Here is a 22,304-nt window from a genome sequence, read left to right as displayed (position 1 = left end):
ATTATGTGCCACTCTAGGTGCTGTAGGATTTCAGATCTTTCTGAACTAGTTAGTAAATCTAGTGTGCTCTGTGGAAAACTAACATGTCTTGTTTGCAACTAAAAACATGTTAGAGCAGGCAATGTGGATCAAGCATGGTCTTCCAAGGTATGTGTTAGGAGAATTAGGCTGGATCTTACAGCCTGAGAGAGGCAAGGCTGCCAAAGCTCCATTATCCCAGATCCAACCAGCAACGAGGCTGAGCATGTATTCCCAGTAGGCATGCACACACACACATGCACCCATGCGTGTGTATATGCCACATATATATATATATGTATATATATATGTATATATATATATATATGTATATATATATATACATGGCCAGCCACACAGATCAACACGGTCAGGATACAGAGAGACCTCACATGAACACAAAGATAACCAATAATCTCATTCTGGTCCTCTCTCTGGCTGAACTCCGTGGAGGGCCGCTAGTGGGGGTATGTCCCTCTGGCAGCTGGTCTCGGACACTTTGTCTACCCACTAGCTGCCTCTGGATCCCAGTCTCCCAGTTGCTGGCACTTGGCCATACAAGCCCCAGAGGCTGCAGCCCCACTCCCAGTGTTCATACAGACACAGGCACATCCACACAGGCATACGCATCCACACAGAGGCACAAACATACCCATATACGCACACATACATTCGCAGCTGGCTGGGAGTCTCTTGGTCCCCCAGTTGCCACTTCCCTGTGGTCTTACCCTTCGATGTGTGCACACATACAAACACCACTGGGTCTTGTCCCTAGCAACCCTCAGACCCCACGGTCCCTGCAGTGGCTGGCTGAGATTCCTTTGGTCTGTCTGACTGCCAGCTTCTCCTGTGGTCTCATCCTTACAGACATATACCCCACCATGGCTCCCAGACCACCTTACCTACTTGCTGACTAGTTCAGCTTGTTCTTTGCCAGTGCTCACACATTCACGCATCTGCACTGCTGCAGGTGCCAGCACTGAGGCACATGGGCCTCCAAACCATGGTCTTGCTGCAGTTGCTGGCACATAGAGCTCCCCCCATGCATAAAAGTAGAATTCCTCACTCAGGAAAAGAGTTAAAAATGGAATCTGGTAACACAGTAGGACAGATAGCTCTGGTCAGGCATAGAGATGGCTGGACAAGCATATCAATGAGCAAATCGTTTACACACAACCAGTGATTTTTAGCCCTTTATATATCTATTTTCCCACAGTTGTGCCTCCCTGAATCACGTAGATCCATCCCTTTTCCCGCATTTGATTAATTCCCTAAAAGTGCCATGTCAAGTGCAATCCCAAGATGCTCTTACCCTAGATCCTATAATGTGTCCCATAACACATAGGCGGCAACCCTCCAAAAATGCTCTGGTGTTCAGACTTTGTGGATGTTGTTGTTGGATTGCTCCATGAAGTTCAATATTACAATAGGAATCATTTAGCTCACGTAGGTGGATATTCTATATATTTTAAGATGGAGCTTCAGCTTTTAACTTTTTTAACTTCAGTTTAGCAGTGCATTTTATGTTCAAGATGCCTTTATATAATCATTCCTGCTCTTCAAATTTGTATAAATGGGCAGAGTTTGACTACCTAGCCTTTTCCTCAGCACACAAGTTTATCAAGTTTGTCCTCAGTGCACAAGAGACCCATTACTCTTTTTTTTTTATTATTTAATGAGGTTCCTTAGTTAACACAGTCAAATCACCACCTAGTATTTTACATCCAGATCTTACTTTCTTCTAATCTGGCACAAAAAAAAAAAAAAAAAAAAAAAAAAAAAAAATGCAGCTTTGAAAATATAAGAAGTAGACGATTAAGACTGGCATCACAGATTTTTTTTTCTTTTTGTTATGCTGAGAATCAGAAGCAACTAAGGAGAGTAAAGAAGGTGTTTGGTAAGCATAGCAAGCAGCAGCAGCCTTCTTCTGGATATAAATAAGGTGGGATTACAGTTAGCAAGACCAAAGAGAAAAATGTAATTGTAATTAAAACGTATTACAGGAATTTTAACTTCTGCATCTTATGATATGAAAATCTCTATCTTAGAAAAAATATGAGAAAAAAAAAATTAAAGTCAGACATTATTTGGATATGGGAACCAGAGATGCTAAAAAATTGAAGATGAGAACAAAGTTGCCTAGGCTGAGTTAGAGAAGTAGTGGGAAAGTTTTGATACTCAAAAGACTTGGGGTTATGAAGAAGGATTAGCTGTGGAAGAATAACAGGAGCAATTTTTTTTGCGGAAGTGCAAATTGATAAGTCTGTATCCATCCTAGTTGCCCCATCCCTGGAAGTGATGAATGCCAGGTTGGATGGGGCTTTGAGCAACCTGGTCTGGTGGAAGGTGCCCCTGCCATGGCAAGGGGGGTTGGAAGTAGATGATCTTGAAGGTACCTTCAAGACTATAGGTCCCTAGAAGGTCCCTAGACTATAACATTTTATTGAGAGGTCATAGTGTCTTGCTATATTGATATGAGGGAAAGCTAAGAGAATCTCATATTCTTTTAGTGTGCTGGGCATTGCACTGCTGCAGAGCAGCTCACTAGACTAGCTGCAACTGTAGAAAATTAATAGTAGAAAAATCACTTGGAACGGTTTTGCAGAATTGTTTCCTGGTTTATTGAACAAAGATTATGTGCACTTAAAATAACCATACCTCTCTTATAGCAGTGGTGAGCTCTGCAGGCTGCATTAGGGATTCATGTCAAGGCAAGAGGACCATTAGCCATTTTTTTGCACAAGTGTAAATGGCTGATTTGCCCTGGCAAGGGATAAATAAAAGTGGTTCCACAAACCAAGGGAAGAAGTGTGATATCATGGACCAGAGATTATTCATGTGATACAGAGTCATGCTAAGTTTCTGTTTGTTTACATCTAACACGAATTTGTTAAACTGTTGTCCTCATACTGTTTTAAAGAGAGTTTGGATACCAGCAGTCCTGCAGATTTTTGGTAACCGTTGCAAGATCTGTTGTTCTGTGGTTCTTGGAAAAGGTCAAAGCAAAAGGTTTCAGCAGAGCAGCTGCTCAGCCAGTTAGTTTCCAGCCTATATGTGCTTTCATGCAGCATGCTAAGGATTATTATGTTTCCAGTCCAGCTCCCCCTTTACCATGTCTTTATCACCTTTTTATTGAGCATTTTCTGCAGCAGAGTGCAAGCTGTGATTAGTGAAGTTACTGAAGTCACTTCTGGGTAAGTCATCTAGTGGAAAACTGGTGCACACCAATAGGAGATTTCTCTCTAGCATTGGCTATATCATTTTCCCACATGAGGAACGTTTTAAGTTGACAGCCGTTCTCTTCTGTTAACATACCATACAGTTCTGCCTACAATGCCCTTAGTGGCATAGCCAGATCATGGGAGGATTATTTTCCTCCCTCTGTGTCTGGCCACAGTAGATGTTTTGGCAAAATAGATGTGGACAGGAGATTTAACAAGATGGGTCTGCAATCTCAAAACAGAATTTTAGAGAAACAGGATAGTAAGAGGTTGCTTTTCTGTTTGGGTATGTGCAAATGATTCATTAGTTGTCCTCCCATTGATCACAATTGATTTTGTTTTCCAGGTTTATTAACATACCTTGACTCCTCTTTGTAGTGTATATTCTTCCCTGCTAGTTAATGACCATTTCTTTCATAATATTTTTGATATGACTCATTTTCTATAAACCTTCCATACTCACAGTTTCTCATTATTCACACTCCTTTTGTAGCCATTGTGACGTTAATAGTCTTTCTTACAAGAAAAATTCTAGAAGTCATGGCTGTTATGTAAGTTTATTTAACATGGATTTGATTGGGCGATCACTAGAACAAAGTTTAGGCATCACCACAGGATATTGAAGGTATAATGTTGACTAACCAAGGGAGTAACTGCTTTCTTGCATTGGGCAATATGTAAAGACATTATATAGCACCTTTCCAGAAAAATCCCTGACTTCCCAAAAAGACTGCTTATATACAGGAAATCATTGCATTATACAGTGACATGACTTAGCTCTTCAGTATTGCATGTAGCGTGCCATCCAGTAGTTCAGTGCAGGAAGTGAAGAAGAATCCTGTATGTGCTTATGTTGCAAAAATACATGTGAAACCAAAATGTAATTGCAACACTAGGGTTAACTCCCACTCTGAAGAGAAAATTCCATGGGATGAGTCTTTGGTGTAGAATTGTCACCTTTGTATATTACAGAGAACTACAAAGACATTAACAGGACTGACCTCAGGGTTGCAGAAACATGAGAGGAATTAAAGAACATCTGCTTTATTTTTTTCTTCAGATTCATGAGACAATCGAATCCATAAATCAGTTAAAAATACAACGTGATTTCATGCTGAGTTTCTCCAAAGATCCTAAAGGATACATCCAAGACCTTCTTCGATCCCAAAGTAGGGATCTTAAGGTGAGCTAAGGTTGAAGAAGAATGTAGAAGTGAAACCAGAATGTAAGAACATTAGTTAAATGTGTACAGATGTATAGCTAAAATATCCAGGATGGAAAATTGGTGGAAAAAACGATGAGTGTAATACTACTGTCCCAGAGCAGAAAGTATGCGGGAAGGACCGGTTAGGCTGTATTTCTCTTCTAGTGGATTAGCAGTGCATAATGGGGATTGTAGGTGAATTTGTGGTTAGACAGTAAGACCAAAGTGCAGAGATGTGTTGGTGTACTCTGTAAAATTAAAGCTATATAAAACTAATCAGGAGGATCCTATAGCAAAGTAACACTATTTGGGTATTTTATTGGTTTTCAAAATGTAATCTTATTTAAGAAATAGCAGAATAAGTATCAGATGCCTTTGAGTTTAGTTTTGAGAAACCCAAGGTATGTAATGTAAGGAATTTCATTTGTTTGCCAGCCAAAAAGAATATTTTTCTCAGAAAGTTTCACACTTTGTATCTTTAAATCAGACGCATCAAAACCCGTTATGTTAATGAAGTCAGGAAATTATTTTTATGTAATAATTATATTTCAAATATAAATGTCTTGTTTGTTAATCAATAATCTTGCAAAGATTTACTGTTAAGATTATGATTGTTGTTATTATTTATATTCAGAAAGGGAATGGACATCTAAAAGAATGTTTAAATATACCTGTAGCTTGAAGAGCTTACAAACTGAAGTGTGGTGGTGGTGCTTCTGTAGTTGCATATATGGAACAGTTGTTCAATGCTCTCCCTGACTGACATCCAGTTCCAAAAGGGCCTTTTTGGTAATACTCTGCCCTGCTGGCATCAGAACTGACATTGTAAAACACTACCCTGCAGAATATGCCAATAATTTTACATTTCAGTCTGACATGAATACCTTCACAATTTCCTGTTGTTTACAGTTGTGCCAAGGTTCTTTGGATATATCTGCAAGTAAAATATACAGTGCTAGGGTACTTTTCCTGGGACCCTGGAACTAAACTGTCAATGCTGTTAAAATGTTAGAGATCTGTGGCATTTAGCCTGGCCAGTCCTGAATGACTCCTTAGCACAGCCTAGAAGCAAATGTTAGGAGCTGTTCAGTTTGGATGTGGACACCTTGTTTTGGCAGTAACCATGAATCAGAGAATCATAGAATCATAGAAACACAAGGTTGGAAAGGACCTACAAAATCATCTAGTCCAACTGTCCTCCTATCACCAGTACTTCCCACTAAGCTACTACATCATATCTTGTAGCACCTTGTCCAGGCGCTTCTTGAACACTGTGAGGGATGGTGACTCCACCACTTCCCTGGGCAGGCCGTTCCAGTACCTGACCACTCTTTGAGAGAAAAAGTTTTTCCTGATACCTAATCTAAATCTCCCCAGGCACAACTTGTGGCCATTTCCTCCAGTCCTATCATTAGTTATCTGAGAGAAGAGGCCAATCCCCTCCCCATCACAACCTCCCTTCAGGAAGTTGTAGAGTGCAATGAGGTCTCCCCTGAGCCTCCTCTTCCCCAGGCTAAACAATCCCAGCTCCCTCAGCTGGTCCTCATAAGACTTATTCTCCAGAACCCTCACCAGTTTTGTTGCCCTGGACACACTCCAGGGCCTCAATGTCCTTCTTGTAGTGAGGGGCCCAAAACTGAACCCAGTACTTGAGGTGCGGCCTCACCAAAGCTGAGTACAGGAGGACAATCACTTCCCTGCTCCTGCTGGCTACACTATTTCTAATACAGGCCAGGATGTCATTGGCCTTCTTGGCCACCTGAGCACACTGATAGCTCGTGTTCAGCTGAGCATTGATCAACACTCCCAGGTCCCTTTCCTCTTCAAGGCTATGTCCAATGCATGCCATTGCCCATTTGCCTTGGGCATAGAGATCAGTCCTGAGAATTTTAATGCAGTAGTGTCATTAATTTTTGACTCCACGTAAATGTAAATGTTTCTCCATGTGGTAGAATAGCTATAGTGAAAAGTATTTTTATTTTTGTCACAGGTGATGACTGATGTAGTTGGAAACCCAGAGGAAGAACGCAGAGCTGAATTTTATCATGAGCCATGGTCTCAAGAGGCTGTGAGCAGATATTTCTACTGCAAGGTGTGAAGGAATTAGCCACGTGGATAGTTCATAAATGAGTCATCCTACCACTGAACAATAGAATCTGCTGAACTGCACAGTTTCTCTTTTTCTTTCAGATTCAGCAGCGCCGGCAGGAACTGGAACAGTCTCTGGGAGTGCGCAACACATAAGTATTGCTCAAAAGATCCCATTGGCATCATGACCACAGAACGAGTGGACTTCTCAGTGTTACTTAGCTCACTGTTACACATGGACCTGCTTCCTGACTGGATGGGAATGTACCATCAACAAACCAGTCAGAACACCAGCTTTAGAGTGACCTTTGAAAAAACTGCCCATGGGAGGTGTCTCAAACCATTCCAGGCCATAGACAGCAGAAGATTCCTGTGCTCCATACAGGTGTCAATGTTAAAGAAGATTAAAGATTCATTCATCAACTTGCATCATTGAGTTCCAGTGGAAAGTTCAGACACTACACAGCAAATCCTTATGGGCTATGCATAGAATCATGGGTGGTATTGATGGGGGAGGTTGAGTTGGGTGTTGTAGGAGACTACAGATTAAGAGAAATAAAGGTAATTCTCATTCTGTTACCTAAGATTCTCAAATAGTAACTTCTCTGGAATAAGACAAGATAGTCCTGATAGCTGTGGAATGCTTTGCATTCCTGAACAGAGTTTTCACTTCAGCTGGACCAGTGTAAGAAGCCATCGCACCGTGTGAAATAACAAACTAGGATGATTTTCAATCCTAGAATGAAGAGCCTCTCTGGAAGGAAAAAATATAGTCAGGACATTTCTTCTGCAAACTTTAATACTCCCTCTTTCCCTTGCCCCTGCAGTGAAAGGTAGACTGAATTATGTATCACTAGACAGTCTCATGGGTACGATCAACGTGCAGTACGAAGAGGAAGAAAACTATCTCCAGCATGAGAGCCTCTTAGGCATTCTTAGTATCAGTGGGGTTAGAAAAGCTGAAGTTGAAGCAAGAAAAAAGGCATTCTTAGAAAATGCAAATAACCTAATGGTGCTTTGCTGATACCTGCCTTGAACACAGTGGATATTAACAATAAGTCTATAGGTAAAATATGAGATTTCTTAAACATTTCTCTCCTTGTGTGCCATTAGGGATCAGGACTGAAAAAAAAACTTCCGTAACTGTTAAGTTGATTTAGAATCCAAGAGGCTTAACTTAATGTAACATGGCAGTTTTCTCTTTACTTCAAGATGTCAACAGAGTTCCTGGATTAGTCTCACATTTTGATCATAGGTAAACTGCCTCTTCCTATTCAGTTCCCCCATACATGATATGTGCTAGTTGTATAAGATGCTGTTGAGTTTTGAAGCCTTAAATAGCATAGAGGAACTATCCCTTAGAAATCACCTTGTTTTCAAATATATGACAAATTCAGACTATCAGAATTACAACATATTTAGCTGGAACCAGGGACATCTTCATTAAATCCTTCCCCCCATTCCACCTTTTGTAGTGCATAGATTGGTTTGTAATTAATGACCCAGCATGATGTCTAGTCTAAAAAGCAGCTGCCAAAGTATAACTGTGTCCTGATAATGTAGCACTCGAAATCCTTTTCTAGGCTTCTCCTCTTCATCTCCTTTCTTTCACTTTCCTGGAAAGAGAGTCAAGTTCACATGTGTTAAGGAAGGGAGGCAGCTCTTCTAAGTAATTAATTTTGCTATGGTATTGTCCTTTTCTCTTCTGCTGTCTTTGCTGATTTCTTTCATATTTGAAAGAAAAATTTCTTCTGTCTAGTCACAGAAGAGAGAGTCTTCCCTCCCACCCCTTTATTTAATACCTCTGCTTTCACATTACCAGTGCCATAGCTTTTACTCTGTCCACTGCGTTCAGAGGTGTCTTGAAAAATTTACATATGATTGGTCATATGATGGCAGTACAACCATGCAAAACCACTGGTGTAAGGAAAAGCACAGCTGTACCTCTTTGCCCAAGGCCTTTTCCTGGGAATGGCTTGGCTTGGATTTTTTTTTGTGTGTTACAACCTCTTTTTACACTAAAACCTGAAATCCTGCAGTCTCAAACTGGTAGAGACTGAGAGGTTGCCAAACAGTTAACAACTTAAAATCTTATGTGCTGTAGGACTCTGCTAATTGGACTACCAGCAAACACTGAGGGAAAACAGTGGGGATCATCTGCTACTGTGCTTCCGTATTTGTTATGCTGCTGTGTCAGTTGTGTGCATGCTGTCCAGTGTATAAAACTTTTTCTGTATGTGGTAAACAGAGCAGCTACATTCAGGGGATGTATTCAGATCTCCAGGAGTAATAAATGCCGAGAAAAATAAACGAGGATATGAGAAAGGAATGGGGTGGGATAGATGCCTGCAGGATGTCTGCCAGTGAATTTTATTTTTGAGAACTTTGCCATATGAATGGCAAATATTTGTACAGAAAAAATCCAGTCATATGCCACAGCTGGCAAAATAATGGAGCCCAATCTGCTTTTAGAATCTCTCTTTAAAAATAATTGTATGGGTCTGTTTCCAAGCCTCTTTCAGAACAAAGTAATGAAACAATGTGTTGCTGACCAGTGGATTCCAAGTAGCACCACTGGAAGGTGAAGCAATGTTAAGCACCAATGCTATGCTGAAGTGTATACACACATGCATGTTTGTGCACACGCATGCTCGTGCATGATTTGGCCACTGTACATAGCAATCCAAAATTCGAAAATACAAATCCAAAATTCATATATCTCACTGTACATGTTCTTCCTGCCCATAAAAAGACTTGTCACCAAAGAAGAGTCTTAGGAATAGCTGTCAGGTGTCTTCCTTTTGATTAAAATGGTGTTTGAGATTTTGATTCTTTTATTCCGTGCTCGGAAGCAGTTTGAGCCTTTTACTGAAGAGACATAGAGAGAAATGTTATCTTCCATTCCAGGAGTGTAGCCAGGAGCTTGCTTTTAGCAAAAACAGACATTATAGTCGAGGAGAAACAATTGGACAATTCTGGGAGGAACTGGACCAAATGCAGCTTGGGCATGTGGAAATGAAAGTCGGTAGTACTGAATAGGCATGTAATTCCAGCAGATTTTGAATGATAAATTTATTTTAATTTCAGGATGGTGGGCTTTTTTTGTGTGTTAAAGATGACAAGACTGTTATTTGTGGTCTTTGGTTTCTGCCACGGTACGATACAAATCTGTGCATACTGCAATAAAAAAATATATATATATGTGCATAGATGTAGTTAAACTTATAGATGATAATATAGATGATTGTTAGAAAATATAGCATAAAACTAGGACAAGGTTAAAACAATTCCTGGAGTACCAGTAGAAGGGAAATATATCTTGGAGCTGAAGCATTGGCATGGCAGTTAAAGGAAAAACAAGTGTTTGTGGAAGCAAAGTGCCAGAATAGAGAGAAGAATACAGCAGTGGTAAAAGGAAAGAGAAAGGTGGGAGCCACTGAAGTGCCATTAAGTCAAAGCACAGGATAACATGCAGATTAATGTTGGAACTAGCACAGTCTATGTGATTTTGTATATTTTGTGTGCATGTGTATATGTATACATATAGAGGGCAGGAGCAAGAGTCAGTCTCAACTGGTATAGAGCTTGGGAAATGGGCATTCAGGGTACAGCCAAATGTTCTGCATTTAAGTTCTGAGACACATTGCCAAAACTTCTTCTACTGTTATCAGTAGGGATTCAGCTATTTCACTTATCAGCACTGGCAGTTCTAGTGCACGCATGGTTTCGGCTGACAGCTTTTTTACACCACACTGTTTAGAATTTATTCTGATGAAGCTGAGTGAAATTATTGGTGTATATCCTAGGGCTTCGAATTTTGCTTAAAATGTAGTCAGGTGGTGGTTTCTTTCTTTTTATTTCTTTTCTTTCTTTTTTTTTTTTTTCCTTTTTTCTTTTTTAACCTCTTTGTGTTGAGAGCCCTTTTAATGGCAGTGCAAAGAGATGAGTGGGGAAAAAAAAAGGCTCCTTTCTTTCTGAATAAGGAGGTCTCCTTTCTGTAACTGCTCTGTTGTTTAATAGGCTGTATCTGTTCTGCCAGATCCTGTATGATAAACACCTTTTCTGATCTCACTGAAGAAAAGTACTCCATTAAAAAGATAAAACTGTGGGTTTGGGAGTGAGCAAATACATGCATAAGGAGAGGTGGGGGAGAGACTCCCTCTGCTCTGTAGTCACCTTATCTTCACTGTTGGATGCTGAGTGAGTCGTAGAAAAGCTTTTAACAATAAATACTTTGTTTATTTGTACCTCTTGCCCTTACCTTATGCCTCTTAAAAAAGAAAACTTAATTTCTTTTGTGTAAAAGTAATGCTGGAAGATTTTTTTCACACATTTCTTTTACAGAAAATTTTACCTAAGGATTAGGAAGATCTCACTTTCTATGTGAAACTGCTTAGAGACCTGGGAACTACAGATCAATCCAAGGCCAATTAATGACACACATTTACGCCAGTCCATGGCGTGGAAGTGATACATGAGATGTTACTCTCTGGGCTCTGCTACTGATATGAGGGATAATTTGGTGCAGTTGGTTTCTTCTTACTCCTGATGAAGACTCTAATGGTCTCAAGTTTCTGGATTTCTGTCCACATGTATGTGCACATGCATAAGGAGGGGCATACACATACAGGTTTTAAGTAGATTTGACAACAATGAGAGCTGTCTCACCAAGTTTAATCTTCTGGTGCTGTTTCCATAATGAATAAGTGATGAAGATGGGAAATCCTTAACATTGGAGAGGTCCGGTTTCTTGCTTGGTCATTCGGTGTACAATTAGCACCATTATTATTAGTTTTAATCAATAAAGAAGTTGCAGCTGGGGCTAGAGCTTGGATGCTGAGAGGAGGCTGGAGAAAGCTATGCAAACAGCTAGCAGACTTCCAACAGAGGTTCCATACAAACAACCAGTAATATTAGAAACATTTGACAGGATGAACAAGCTGCAATTCACCAGCTCAATGAAGAGTTTTTATTTGTTTTAAGGGTCAAAATTTCTTAGGTCAATAGACTGTCAAGAGAGAACAATATCAAGAAGTGGGGTGGGTGAAGACTAAAAAGAAGAGAGAATGTAAAAAAGGAAAGGAAGGCCTAGAATTATTTTAGCAACTGAGTGAAATGGGAAGCAGAAGTAGTAACCTTTTTTTGAGAAGAAAGCAAACAGATGTTAAAAACTCATAAATGTCTATCTAGAGACTCCAACTAGAGTGGGGAAAGTTCTGTTTGGAAGTTTATGTAGGAAATTTCAGTATCTGAGACAAAATTTAATTTTGCACTTGAAAAAAAGTGTTTACACAATTCCTGGAAAGGGAGTTTAGTGGAGGACTTGTTAGTGTTAGATCAGAAGTTGGACTTGGTGACCTTGGAGGTGTCTTCCAACCTAGATGATTCTGTGATTCTGTGGAAAAGCAAGTAGCAATAACAGCAATCATATCTTACAGTAACAACAGTCCTATGCATTTTTATCCCCTTCATTTTAGAGCAGCAACAGGCAGGCTGTTTTTCCAGGATTCAGAGAAGGAATGAAGATTTACAGTTTAGTATCCTGACACTTTTTTAGTTTTCTCAGAGTAAACTGAGCACTACTGAGTACAATGCGAAGAATGTGGATAAATGCAAAAAGAGAGATTAGACTGATCATATGATAGTTGCTCTTTGCAAGCGGAGTTGGAAGGCAGAAGTTAGATAAACTTAGATAGAGTAATTCTGTTACAAAAATTGGGTTCAACTCAAAAATAAGACATAGTCAATGCAGAGCTAATCAAAGTATCCAAATTTTAGGGCATGAAAAAGCTGGGTAGCTTGAATATAACTACTTAAGGCTGAGGTACTTTGCTGTCAAAATTCACTTGACCAGCTTGCAAGCTTTAACACCTGTTTCATGTACATCCACAAAATTTTTGTCCTCATGAGCAGTGATTCATACTACATGCCTTCTAAAACTTGAGGCTGATTGTTACCCTTTATTTTAGTCTTCCTTCTCCCAACACAGCTGGGTGCATACTAGTCACTGTCAAACTTACACACTTTGCCCATTTTTCCAGGGTCTCAGTGTAAGCTCAGGTAGGCCTGGTCATTTGGCTCCTGTACAGGTTATATTGCAGTTGTGCCTGTTTCCTGCTTGGCTGTAACAACACCTTGCTGAGGGGCATGTTACTCCTGTCAGGTAGACTGACTTCAAGGCTTGCCTTTAGATGTGCCTTACAGCCATGAGCTTGTCTGATGAGTTGGACTCCTGGCTGAAGATGGCTACCTGCTCCAGGTTTGTTTTGCTTGCCTTGTTCTAGTACTGCTTGGCTGGCCCTCGGTCAGGGAGGCCTCTGCCTTATCAGGCATGCTACCATGCTCTGCTGCTGGCTGTGTGTCCTAGGGAGCAGTCACCCACCTCTTACTGCTCCCTGACAGCCGCTGTGTCTTTATCCTCCTGTCTTATGTGTACTGTGCCATTTGCAGGCAATCTTCTATGCATTTCATATAGCTCTATAGGTTTTAAGTAGTATGTTCCCTTTCCAAATGTTGTACCTATTCTACCTGAACACTGTCTTTATCACCTTTCATTTCAATCACTTAAATGGACTGTGAAACACTGTGCTGCTCCTGCCCTGTGTTCATGCTTCAGTTGTTCTTGCCCAATTACTTTTTTTTTTCTTGCCCAATTACTTCCCCCCCCCCCCCCTTTTTTTTCCCCCTTTTTCCTTTTCCCCTTTAGAGTGTGCTTAGACTTTAGACATGTTATGGTTTAACCTGACCGGCTGCTAAGCACCACACAGCCGTTCACTTACCCTACCCCCTCCCTGTCTGGGATAGGGGAGAGAATTAGAAAGAAATGAAAACCTGTGGGTTGAGATAAAGACAGTTTATTAGGACAGGAAAGAAAGGGATAATAATAATAATAATAATAATAATAATAATAATAATAATAATAATAACAACAACAACAACAACAACAACAACAACAATAACAACAATAATAATAACGCATACAAAACAAGTGATGCACAATGCAATTGCTCACCACGTGCTGACCGATGCCCAGCCTATCCCCGAGCAGCTGCCCCCCCACCCTGGCCAGCCCCCTCCATATTAATTGTTCAGCATGACCCCAGATGGTATGGAATACCCCTTTGGCCAGTTTGGGTCAGCTGTCCTGTGTCTGTTCCCTCCCAGCTCCTGCTGCACCCCCCAGCCTGCCCGCAGAACAGTGTGAGAAGCTGAAAAGTCCTTGGCTTAGTGTAAGCACTGCTCTGCAACAATTGAAACATCAGTGTGATATCAACATTATTCTCATCCTAAATTCCGAAAACAGCACCTTACCAGCTACTAAGAGGAAAATTAACTCTATCCTAGCTGAAACCAGGACACATGTCTAGTTCCACTCCAGGACAATTAATTAATTCAAGAATCTGGTCCTTTCTTACTTTGATTCTGTAATCTAGGACAAATTGCCTTTCTAGAAGTAGAACAAGAAATGACAGTGGGAAGGAAGTAGTGAAACAAACAGATATTTGATAAGACTGTGAAGGGACAGAGGTACTTGTTTACCTTGAGTACTGTGTTCAGTTTTGGGCCCCTAACTACAAGAAGAACATCGAGGTGCTCAAGCATGTCCAGAGAAGGGCGATGAAGCTGGTGAGGGGCCTGGAGAACAAGTCCTATGAGGAGCGGCTGAGGGAGCTGGGCTTGTTCAGCCTGGAGAAGAGGAGGCTCAGGGGCGACCTTATCGCTCTCTATAGGTACATTAAAGGAGGCTGTAGCGAGGTGGGGGTTGGCCTATTCTCCCATGTGCCCAGTGATAGGACAAGGGGAAAGGGGCTGAAGTTGCATCAGGGGAGGTTTAGGTTAGATATTAGGAAAAACTTCACCAAAAGGGTTGTTAGGCATTGGAATGGGCTGCCCAGGGAAGTGGTTGAGTCACTGTCCCTGGAGGTCTTTATAAGGCATTTAGATGTAGAGCTTAGTGATATGGTTTAGTGAAGGACTTGTTAGCATTAGGTCAGAGGTTGGACTAGGTGATCTTGGAGGTCTCTTCCAACCTGGATGATTCTGTGATTCTGTAAAACCAGTTTCTTATAGTCTACATGAGGCAGATTTGAGCATGAGAAGAAATCAGTGAGGAAGGCTGCACTGATGGAAATTTTGGGTTTAAGGTAAAGGGTTAAGGATTCAAACAGACTGAGGGGTAGTTGAATTTAGAAAAGGGGTTAGGATTTGGAGTTGGAATAGGGTTCAAATTAGGCTTTAAATTGGGAGTTGGGATTAATTAAGAATTCAGATTACAGATAAGGGACAGGATTAATTTAGGATTTGAATTGAGAAGGCAAGGTATAGGATTTTGGAAGCCTGTGAAGCCAAAGAAGGTGCATAGCTGTGCACTGCACTGATGCTGTCTGCCATCCCTGTGACACACCAAGAAGCAGCTGATGCTGGAGCAGTTCTTGAGCATCCTGTCCCTGGAGGTGCAATACTGTATATGGGAGCACAGCCTTAAGACCTGTACTGAAGCAGTGGCCCTGGCCAAAATTTTCATTGCAGGATGTCCAATGCTGGCACATAGACAATGATGGATGGTTGTGAGGGAGTAGGCTTCTCATCCTTGTAGGTCAGGGCTGTGCGTTATTACACAGTCCTTACCTTCCCCCCATAGAATTACAACTAGGTGTAGTAAAGGGTGGCCTAAGAGCTTTTGTGATTTAATCTCTCCTCAGACATCCTTTCTATCCATGTCCTTCTACCCAGGTTCACCATAAAATTGAAAGTGGAAGAACCCAGTGGTTTCGTGGAGAACCATTGGAAAAAACCCGCTTCCTGTCCAGCCCTCAAATGATGGGATACTGTTCAAGGCATACACTGGCCTAGGACAACATGCATTGTCAAAGAATAGCCCCGGAGACCCCTAGAGATGGGTAGTGTGGGCTGCCAAGGGGAAGGACAAGGGCTTGCCCTCAATGGACTGTGGGGAGAGGGCACAAGATGGCCAATAGGAATGGCTGATATTCCATCAGTTCCCAGCAGAGAGACAGGTCTGACCCTGAAACCCTTGTCTTTCTCTTCTCCACTCTTTCTTCCTCAGTATTATTATTATTTTTTTACTTCCTCTGTCTCACATCACCTTCTCTGTTCTGCAGCCTATGACTGCAGAAGGCAACTTCCCCATGAGATGTATGAATGAACACTACTCCAGGCCTAAGGTCTGCAGTTCCCCAGGCAAACTGGAAGCATACGGGCACAGAGCCCTGACACTGTCACTCTGCACTGGGGAAGTGCCTATCATCTGTATTTGGTTTACCTATTAAAAATTAAACAGTTTTTTTTTGTTGTTGTTTTGTTTTGTTTTTTAATTGGCAGTCATTTAAAACAGATGGAGGGAAAAGAGTGCTCTGGGGAACAAAGAAGTTCTGAGGAGGGGTGCTGACTGAGCAAGAAAGAGCCAAAGAAGGTTGTGGAATGAGAAGCACTCTAGGAACCTAAGAGAGTTTCCAGGAGGCATTGTGATGGAGAGGATGGGTGAGGCCAGAGAGACAAAAGAGTGCTTGGGGAAACAGTAAGAGGGTCTGCATGGTGCACAGATTTTGTCATGAGGTGTATTTGGTTTACGTGGCAAGGTTTAGGTAGTGGGAGATTCACGGGTAGCCTCTGTGGGAAGTTCAGAAGCTGACCCACGTTAGATAAGAGCCAGTTCCAGCTGGCTCCAAAAGCAACCTGTTGCTGGCAAAAGCTGAGCCATGAATGCTGCTGGTTGTGCCACTGTGAGAACATAGTTAAGAAAGGGAAAACAAACAAAAACAAACAAACAAACAAACACCTGCTGCATAGGGGCAACTGGGAGACAGAAGTGAAAAATGTAGAGAAACAATCCCACAGACACCACAGTCAGTGAAGAAGGAGGGCGAGGAGGTGTTCCAGGCACTAGAGCAGAAGTTCTCCTGCAGCCACTGAAAGAGGACCAAGCTGGAGCAGGCTGTCCCCCTGCAGTCCATGGTGTACCAGATCTCTAAACTGCAACCCCATGGAGAGGAGCCCACAGTGGACCAGGTGATCTGGCAGGAACTGACATCTGTGGAGGACCCTTGCTGGAGCAGTCTGCTCCTAAAAGATGGACCCCATGGTACAGACCCATATCGGAGCAGTTCTTGAAGACTCTCAGTCTGTGTGAAGCTCACATAAGATCAGTTCAGGAAGGACAGCATCCTGTGGGAGGGACCCCATGATGGAGCAAGCGAAGAGACTGACCATAAAGGAGTGGAAAGTTATGAAGTGTTAGGGACTGACTGCAAACCCCATTCTTTGTTGCCTTGTGCCATTCAGGGGGAGAAGGTATAAGAGGGTGGTTGTTGGGAAGGTGCTTTCAGTGTATTTTTGGTTCCCACTGCTCTAACCTGTTATTAGTAGGTAATAAATTACATTAACCTCCCTGTGCTGACTCTGTCTTGCTCGTGATGGTAACTGGTGAGTGATTTTTCTGTACTTAACTCTTCAGCTTTTTTTCATCATGTTTTCCCTCCCTGTTCTTTTTAAGGGGGAGAAGAGGGGAAGAGGTGAGAGGGCAGTGTGGTGGTATTTAGTTGCCTCATCAGTATGAAACCACCACAGACAACCTTATGTGGTGCCAGTTCCATTCTGGGGTATGTGGTGGTGCTGTGGGTTGTGGCCCTGTATTGCTGAAGGGCTGCAGCTGTGGGGTGTAGTGGGAGGAACCCCAGGTGTGGCAGTGAGGGTGCTGGTGGATACAGCCCCTCTGCATAAAGGAGCTGCCCCAGGGAGGATGAGCAGCAGTTGTTGGGTCAGTGGAGCAGGGAGTCACTAGGGGGTTGCTTTGGGCTACTTTTACTGCCCCAAGGAGGCTGGTCTGGTCTGGTATTACCAAGGCTGCAGCTTCATCAAGGGAGAAACTGAGTGGGGCTGGGGTGTCTGTGGGAGGGCAGCAGGGAGACTTGGTGTCTATTGGCTAGGGCAGGAAAAGTCCTGTGTGGGGAGCTGCAGAGTGGGACTGTGGCACCATGTTGGGGCAGGAGACAGCAGCAGGGCAGCACTCCAGGCTATGTGGGTCTGGCAGCAAAGTGGGGTGGTGGTAGGGAGTACTGTGTCCCTCCAGTGTCAAGACTATGGAGAGTGTTGCATCCTGCTGCATGCTGAGAGTTGTGGTCTTCTGACCCAGGGTTCCAGTTGGCCATGCTATTTTTTGAAGCCTGCTGGGAAATTAAAGTTATTTTGTTGCCACTAGGCTTGTGGGCAAGGAGTCACTTGCACCAAAGAGTAGTTCCTCCCTCTGTGGCAGTGTGGGAATTTGCAATTTCCTGCAACTTTCATTTGATTTTTTTTGCACGGTTCCTACTCCCCTTGTTAACAAGTCTGGAAAACAAATACACTTTTGTGCACGTGTGGTTGTCGGCCAGCTCTGCATGTGTGTGGAAAAGACATGGTGCTCGCTACTGCCACCTGATGACTTTCACAATATTTACATTTTGATGTCCATAAGCGCATTAAAAACAATCCTTATGATGCCATTTTTCAAAACAATGACGACTCTGACTTTTCAAAGCTGTAATTTATAGTTTAATTTCTGTTACTTGCTAACTGTTGAGAACATCTCATTAGGATTCCTGCCATAAAAGTCTAAGCAGGTTTTAAGCCATAAATGCTTAGTAAAATGTGCAGATGCTTACAGCATTGCTTACAAAACCACATGTAAACCATGCGTATGTCAATTTTTTGAGAATATTCAGCCAGAGTATTTAACAGCCCATGAAGCTGAATTTCTTGTACCACAGATTCTTGAAATGAAGCATACTGTGGGCCTCTGCAAATCTGTTCCTGTAGCGTTCAGAAACCCATCTTCTTAAACTCATCCTTTAGGCAAATGCCACTTTCTGTAACATATATTTATTTAAATCAAATACTTCCATAAGCTATCTGGTAAGTGTTCTGTTTCACCACCATGGGTTTGACAAGATTGTCTAATGCAAGGCATCAGTTAACTCCTAAATACTTGGATGATTGCATTCTTTTCTTTTTAAAAATTTATTATTATAGGAAAGCTCCATGATTATATATATAATACCTAGAAGTTTTACAGCAGTTGCACATAAATAGTCAGGATTGACTTTTTTTTCAAATATTTTTTAACTATAAAGTATTATATAATTATGCATTTGACTTCAACATTTAATATATAAGAATAAATCTTTTGCTGGTTTTAGAGTGTTTCATTAAAAGTTTATTTGTTTTCTCTTCCTGTTGCAGCAGAGTTCTTATGAAGCTTCTGTTCAGGAAGTTGGTAAGGGATTTTTTGGTAAACATTCATGTAGATATGCAGAGGATTTGAAAGTACCTATCCCAGATGCTACTTCTGTAGCAGAGGATTAGATTTATCAACCCTATGAATGAGAACACTAGCCATTTTGCATAGTCTGTTAGCAATGTCAAATTATGATTGGGACTGAAGAGTATGTTGTAGCATTTCATGATTCTAAGTTACTCAATAGGTGACACTTAAGTGGGTAGATAGCTTGCTTGGCTGCTGAAGTGCTTATTGCAAAGTTTAGACTGACACATAGTGCTAAAGAAAATTCTACTTTTTTCTTATGATGGCAGCTCTGTTAGGAAGAAGGAATGATGGGACAGAGATGGAAAGTATATCGAGAAACTCAATTTCAGGCATGAGACAAAGAAAGCAAGGAGTGCAAAACGGGAAATGTGCAGTCAAGAGACTGATTTATTTATTTTTCTAATTCCCTCGAGGCAGTCCCTCAGCTAATGCCATCTAGATGCATCTAGACTGTGGATTGCTAATATATAATAATAATAATAATAATAATAATAATAATAATAATAATAATAATAATGTTTTACGGAAATGAGGCTTGTGTGAATGTTTAGCTTTTCCTGTTCTTTCTGTTAATAATTCTAAACCCACTGGCTGGTGTAGAAGATAGGTCACATGGCTGAAATATTTTTTGTGGTGATACTGGATTTGTGCCTTGGTAAATGAGTACACCTGTTATTACAGCGTGACAGATGTCTGATTAGCATAAGACCACATCAGACCTATTCTTGGTCTGATTACATGTTGTGGGCTCTTAATTGGAAATATGTTCAGCTCTTCCTTACTGTGTTTTATTTTTTTTTTTCAACTAGAGTGTTGTTTTTTTTTTGTTTTGTTTTGTTTTTATTGAAATCTTCGTGAGAGTATCAAATCAGGATCCAGTAAATATGTATAAGCAACTAACCTACAGTGTGTACCAATCAGTATTAGACTGCAACTCTGTTAGCAATAGCAAACCAGAGGAAGATGCTTAAGGTAAGTGCTTGTTCTGCCTCAAGTTGAATGGAAAGATACTGATATTGAGCATGCCAGGGACTGTTTGAATTATTTTTTTTTAATATGAAAAAAAGTGTAGGTGATTGTTGATGAATGGGATTTTGTTTACTCTGTTATCTTTTCCTACTAAAGATTGCATCAGTTGTAAAACTTAATCTTGCTGTTTATACATTTTGTAGTATCTGTGGCAAAATAAACTGCAAGACAAGAGTAAATTAGCAAGTACAAAGACATGTTATTCTACAGATAAGATTAAATAACACACAGTTACTTATTCAGTTTTTATTTTCAGAGAACGCTCCTGCCAAGTACGTGAGGTTTTTGCTAATGTGACTGGGGAAAGGAATGGCTGTGCTTTCTTTTTTCTTCTGTTCTCCACCCCCCCCCCCTCCCCTGCCCTTCTTTTTCCTCCCCCACTTTTTTTCCTTTTCTCTCTTGATAACAGGGACTTGATTTTTTTTTTTCCTTAGAGGTCCAAATTGAAATATTAAAATGTTAATGGTCAACAGTGTCAGAGGATTGGGTGGCATTTTCAATTTAAAGGGTAAAGAACATGGAAATTTCATGTATATTAATGTTACTCTGTTAATAAGGCTGAAGTACTAGTTGCTTGCTGTTTGAGATTTTTTTTTTCCCCTTAAATATCCTCCACAAAGGCTTTTGTGGACATGCTGTGTATCTTTGCTGTTCTTCCATTATTCATTTGGTATGAAAGAGTGCTACAACATACAAAGGCTGTAGACAGACATCTACCATTGTTGTAGATGCCTTAAGTCACGTATTTGTCCTTTTAGCCTGCCGTTTCCTTTACTTTCAGTTGAATTTTGTGCAGTGCTACATTAAAATTGGTAACATTGCTGCTGAAGTGTTCTTGGTTAAAAATAATCTTACTGCAATAGTGAATTCACTTAATATGGCTTTGCACAATGACTCTCATTATAGTAACATTTTTTTCTTTTGCCACAGATATGAGAAAAGCTCTTTCCAGAGATATGGAGAAGAAATCAATTATATCTTCACCTCATCTTTTGAGACCAGAAGACACTGAGTACCTGTAAACAGTGATAGTCAGGTGACATACTAAGAGCATGAGGTTTCTTCTCTGCCTGCCTCCCTCCCCCTCCCCTAAGATATTATGGATGAGGAATCTTAGTCTCAATGTTTTTCCCCATGAAATACCAAAAGCAATATTGAGAAGACTACTTACATTGTCTCTTTTGGTAATAACTACATACTTTTGCACTTACCCTTGCAACTTTTCCTTTCAAATACTATTTGAGACTGTTAAATGGAGTCACCTCTGGTATGTGTTGTTTTTTTTTTTCCCCAAACCAAAAATGTCTGAAGTCAGTAATAATAAAACTCATAAAAATGTATTTCTTCATGACCAGTGAAAATACTGTACACTATCCATGAAAAGGAGAAGGGGAAGGAAGGCCTGATATGTAGACTAGACCCACTACACAGGGAGGTCTGCTGCCTCCTGGGGACCTGGGTTAAAGATGTAAGGAAGAAACTTCCTTTGCTAGTACAGCCCTCGGATTATTATCCTCTTTAGTTGTTTCAGGTAGGCAGTGATGAAACAGGAAGAACTTCTTTAAGGACTATGAAGGACTTCAGAGCCATGGGGTGACTGTTCAAGGGTTCAGGAGCACAAGTCGTTCTCCTCTATCCCTCCGGTTATAGGAAATAATAAGGGACTGGACATGATGAGCCAGTGGATTACTACTTGGCTCTGAGCCTGGTGTCACCAGCAGGGGTTTGGGTTTTTTGACCTTGGCTCGATTTACAGGAGACCAGGCCTGCTGAAAACAGACAGGAACAGCTTATTCCACTGGCAGAAAATGGTTTTAGGATGGGAGTTGGCAAGGTTCGTTGACAGAGCTTTAAACTAGCTATGAAGGGGGGTTGGCGGTGAAACCAGGGTCACTAGAAAGGAGCCTGAATGTAACATACCAGTTCTTTTGGTTGAGGAGTGTGCTAGCAAGACCTTGCAGACTTGTGTCTTGGTGAAGGAGGATGACATAACATTTTGCAGGAAGGACACAAGGGTTGGTGAGAGGTTGGTTACTATGGAAACACCTGAGTATGGTCAAGAGGGTGTTAGGGCTTCTCCCTCCCAAAAGGTGGCCCAGCTGAGGTGCATTTACACTAATAGCAAACAGGAGGAGCTGGAGCCCACCATGCTAGTAGGAAACTATGATGTAGTTGCCACCACTGAAACCTGGTGGGATGATTCCCATGACTGGAGTGTGGCCATTGATGGCTACAAACTGTTCAGAAGGAATAGACGAGGAAGGAGGGGAGGAGAAATTGCCCTCTGTTTTAGGAAGTGGATAGATTGTGAAGAGCTATGCCTGAGAAACAGCTGTGACCAGGTTGAGAGCTTGAGGGTGAAAATCAAGGACCAGTCCAGTAAAGGATATCTAGTGGTTGGGGTCTGCTACAGGCCACCTGA

General features: G+C 41.3%; 1 protein-coding gene across 13 annotated transcripts in view; it reads left to right on the top strand.

Moving 5' to 3' along the window:
• Positions 1-10,778, top strand: part of SMARCD3 (SWI/SNF related, matrix associated, actin dependent regulator of chromatin, subfamily d, member 3) — a 94,838-nt gene extending 84,060 nt beyond the window's left edge. For all 13 annotated transcript variants that reach the window (XM_032183312.1, XM_032183310.1, XM_032183311.1 and 10 more), the window contains 3 exons: positions 4,300-4,422; positions 6,434-6,535; positions 6,634-10,778. In XM_032183312.1, coding sequence (XP_032039203.1) covers positions 4,300-4,422; positions 6,434-6,535; positions 6,634-6,687 — 279 coding nt within the window. In that variant the 3' untranslated portion in view covers positions 6,688-10,778. The remainder of the gene's footprint in view (positions 1-4,299; positions 4,423-6,433; positions 6,536-6,633) is intronic.
• The last annotated feature ends 11,526 nt before the right edge of the window (positions 10,779-22,304 follow it).

This window comes from Aythya fuligula, chromosome 2, assembly GCF_009819795.1.
Source record: "Aythya fuligula isolate bAytFul2 chromosome 2, bAytFul2.pri, whole genome shotgun sequence".
NCBI classification, from domain to species: Eukaryota; Metazoa; Chordata; class Aves; order Anseriformes; family Anatidae; genus Aythya; species Aythya fuligula.
Note: the sequence above shows the minus strand (reverse complement) of the source record. Positions and strands in the feature narration are given on the sequence as shown.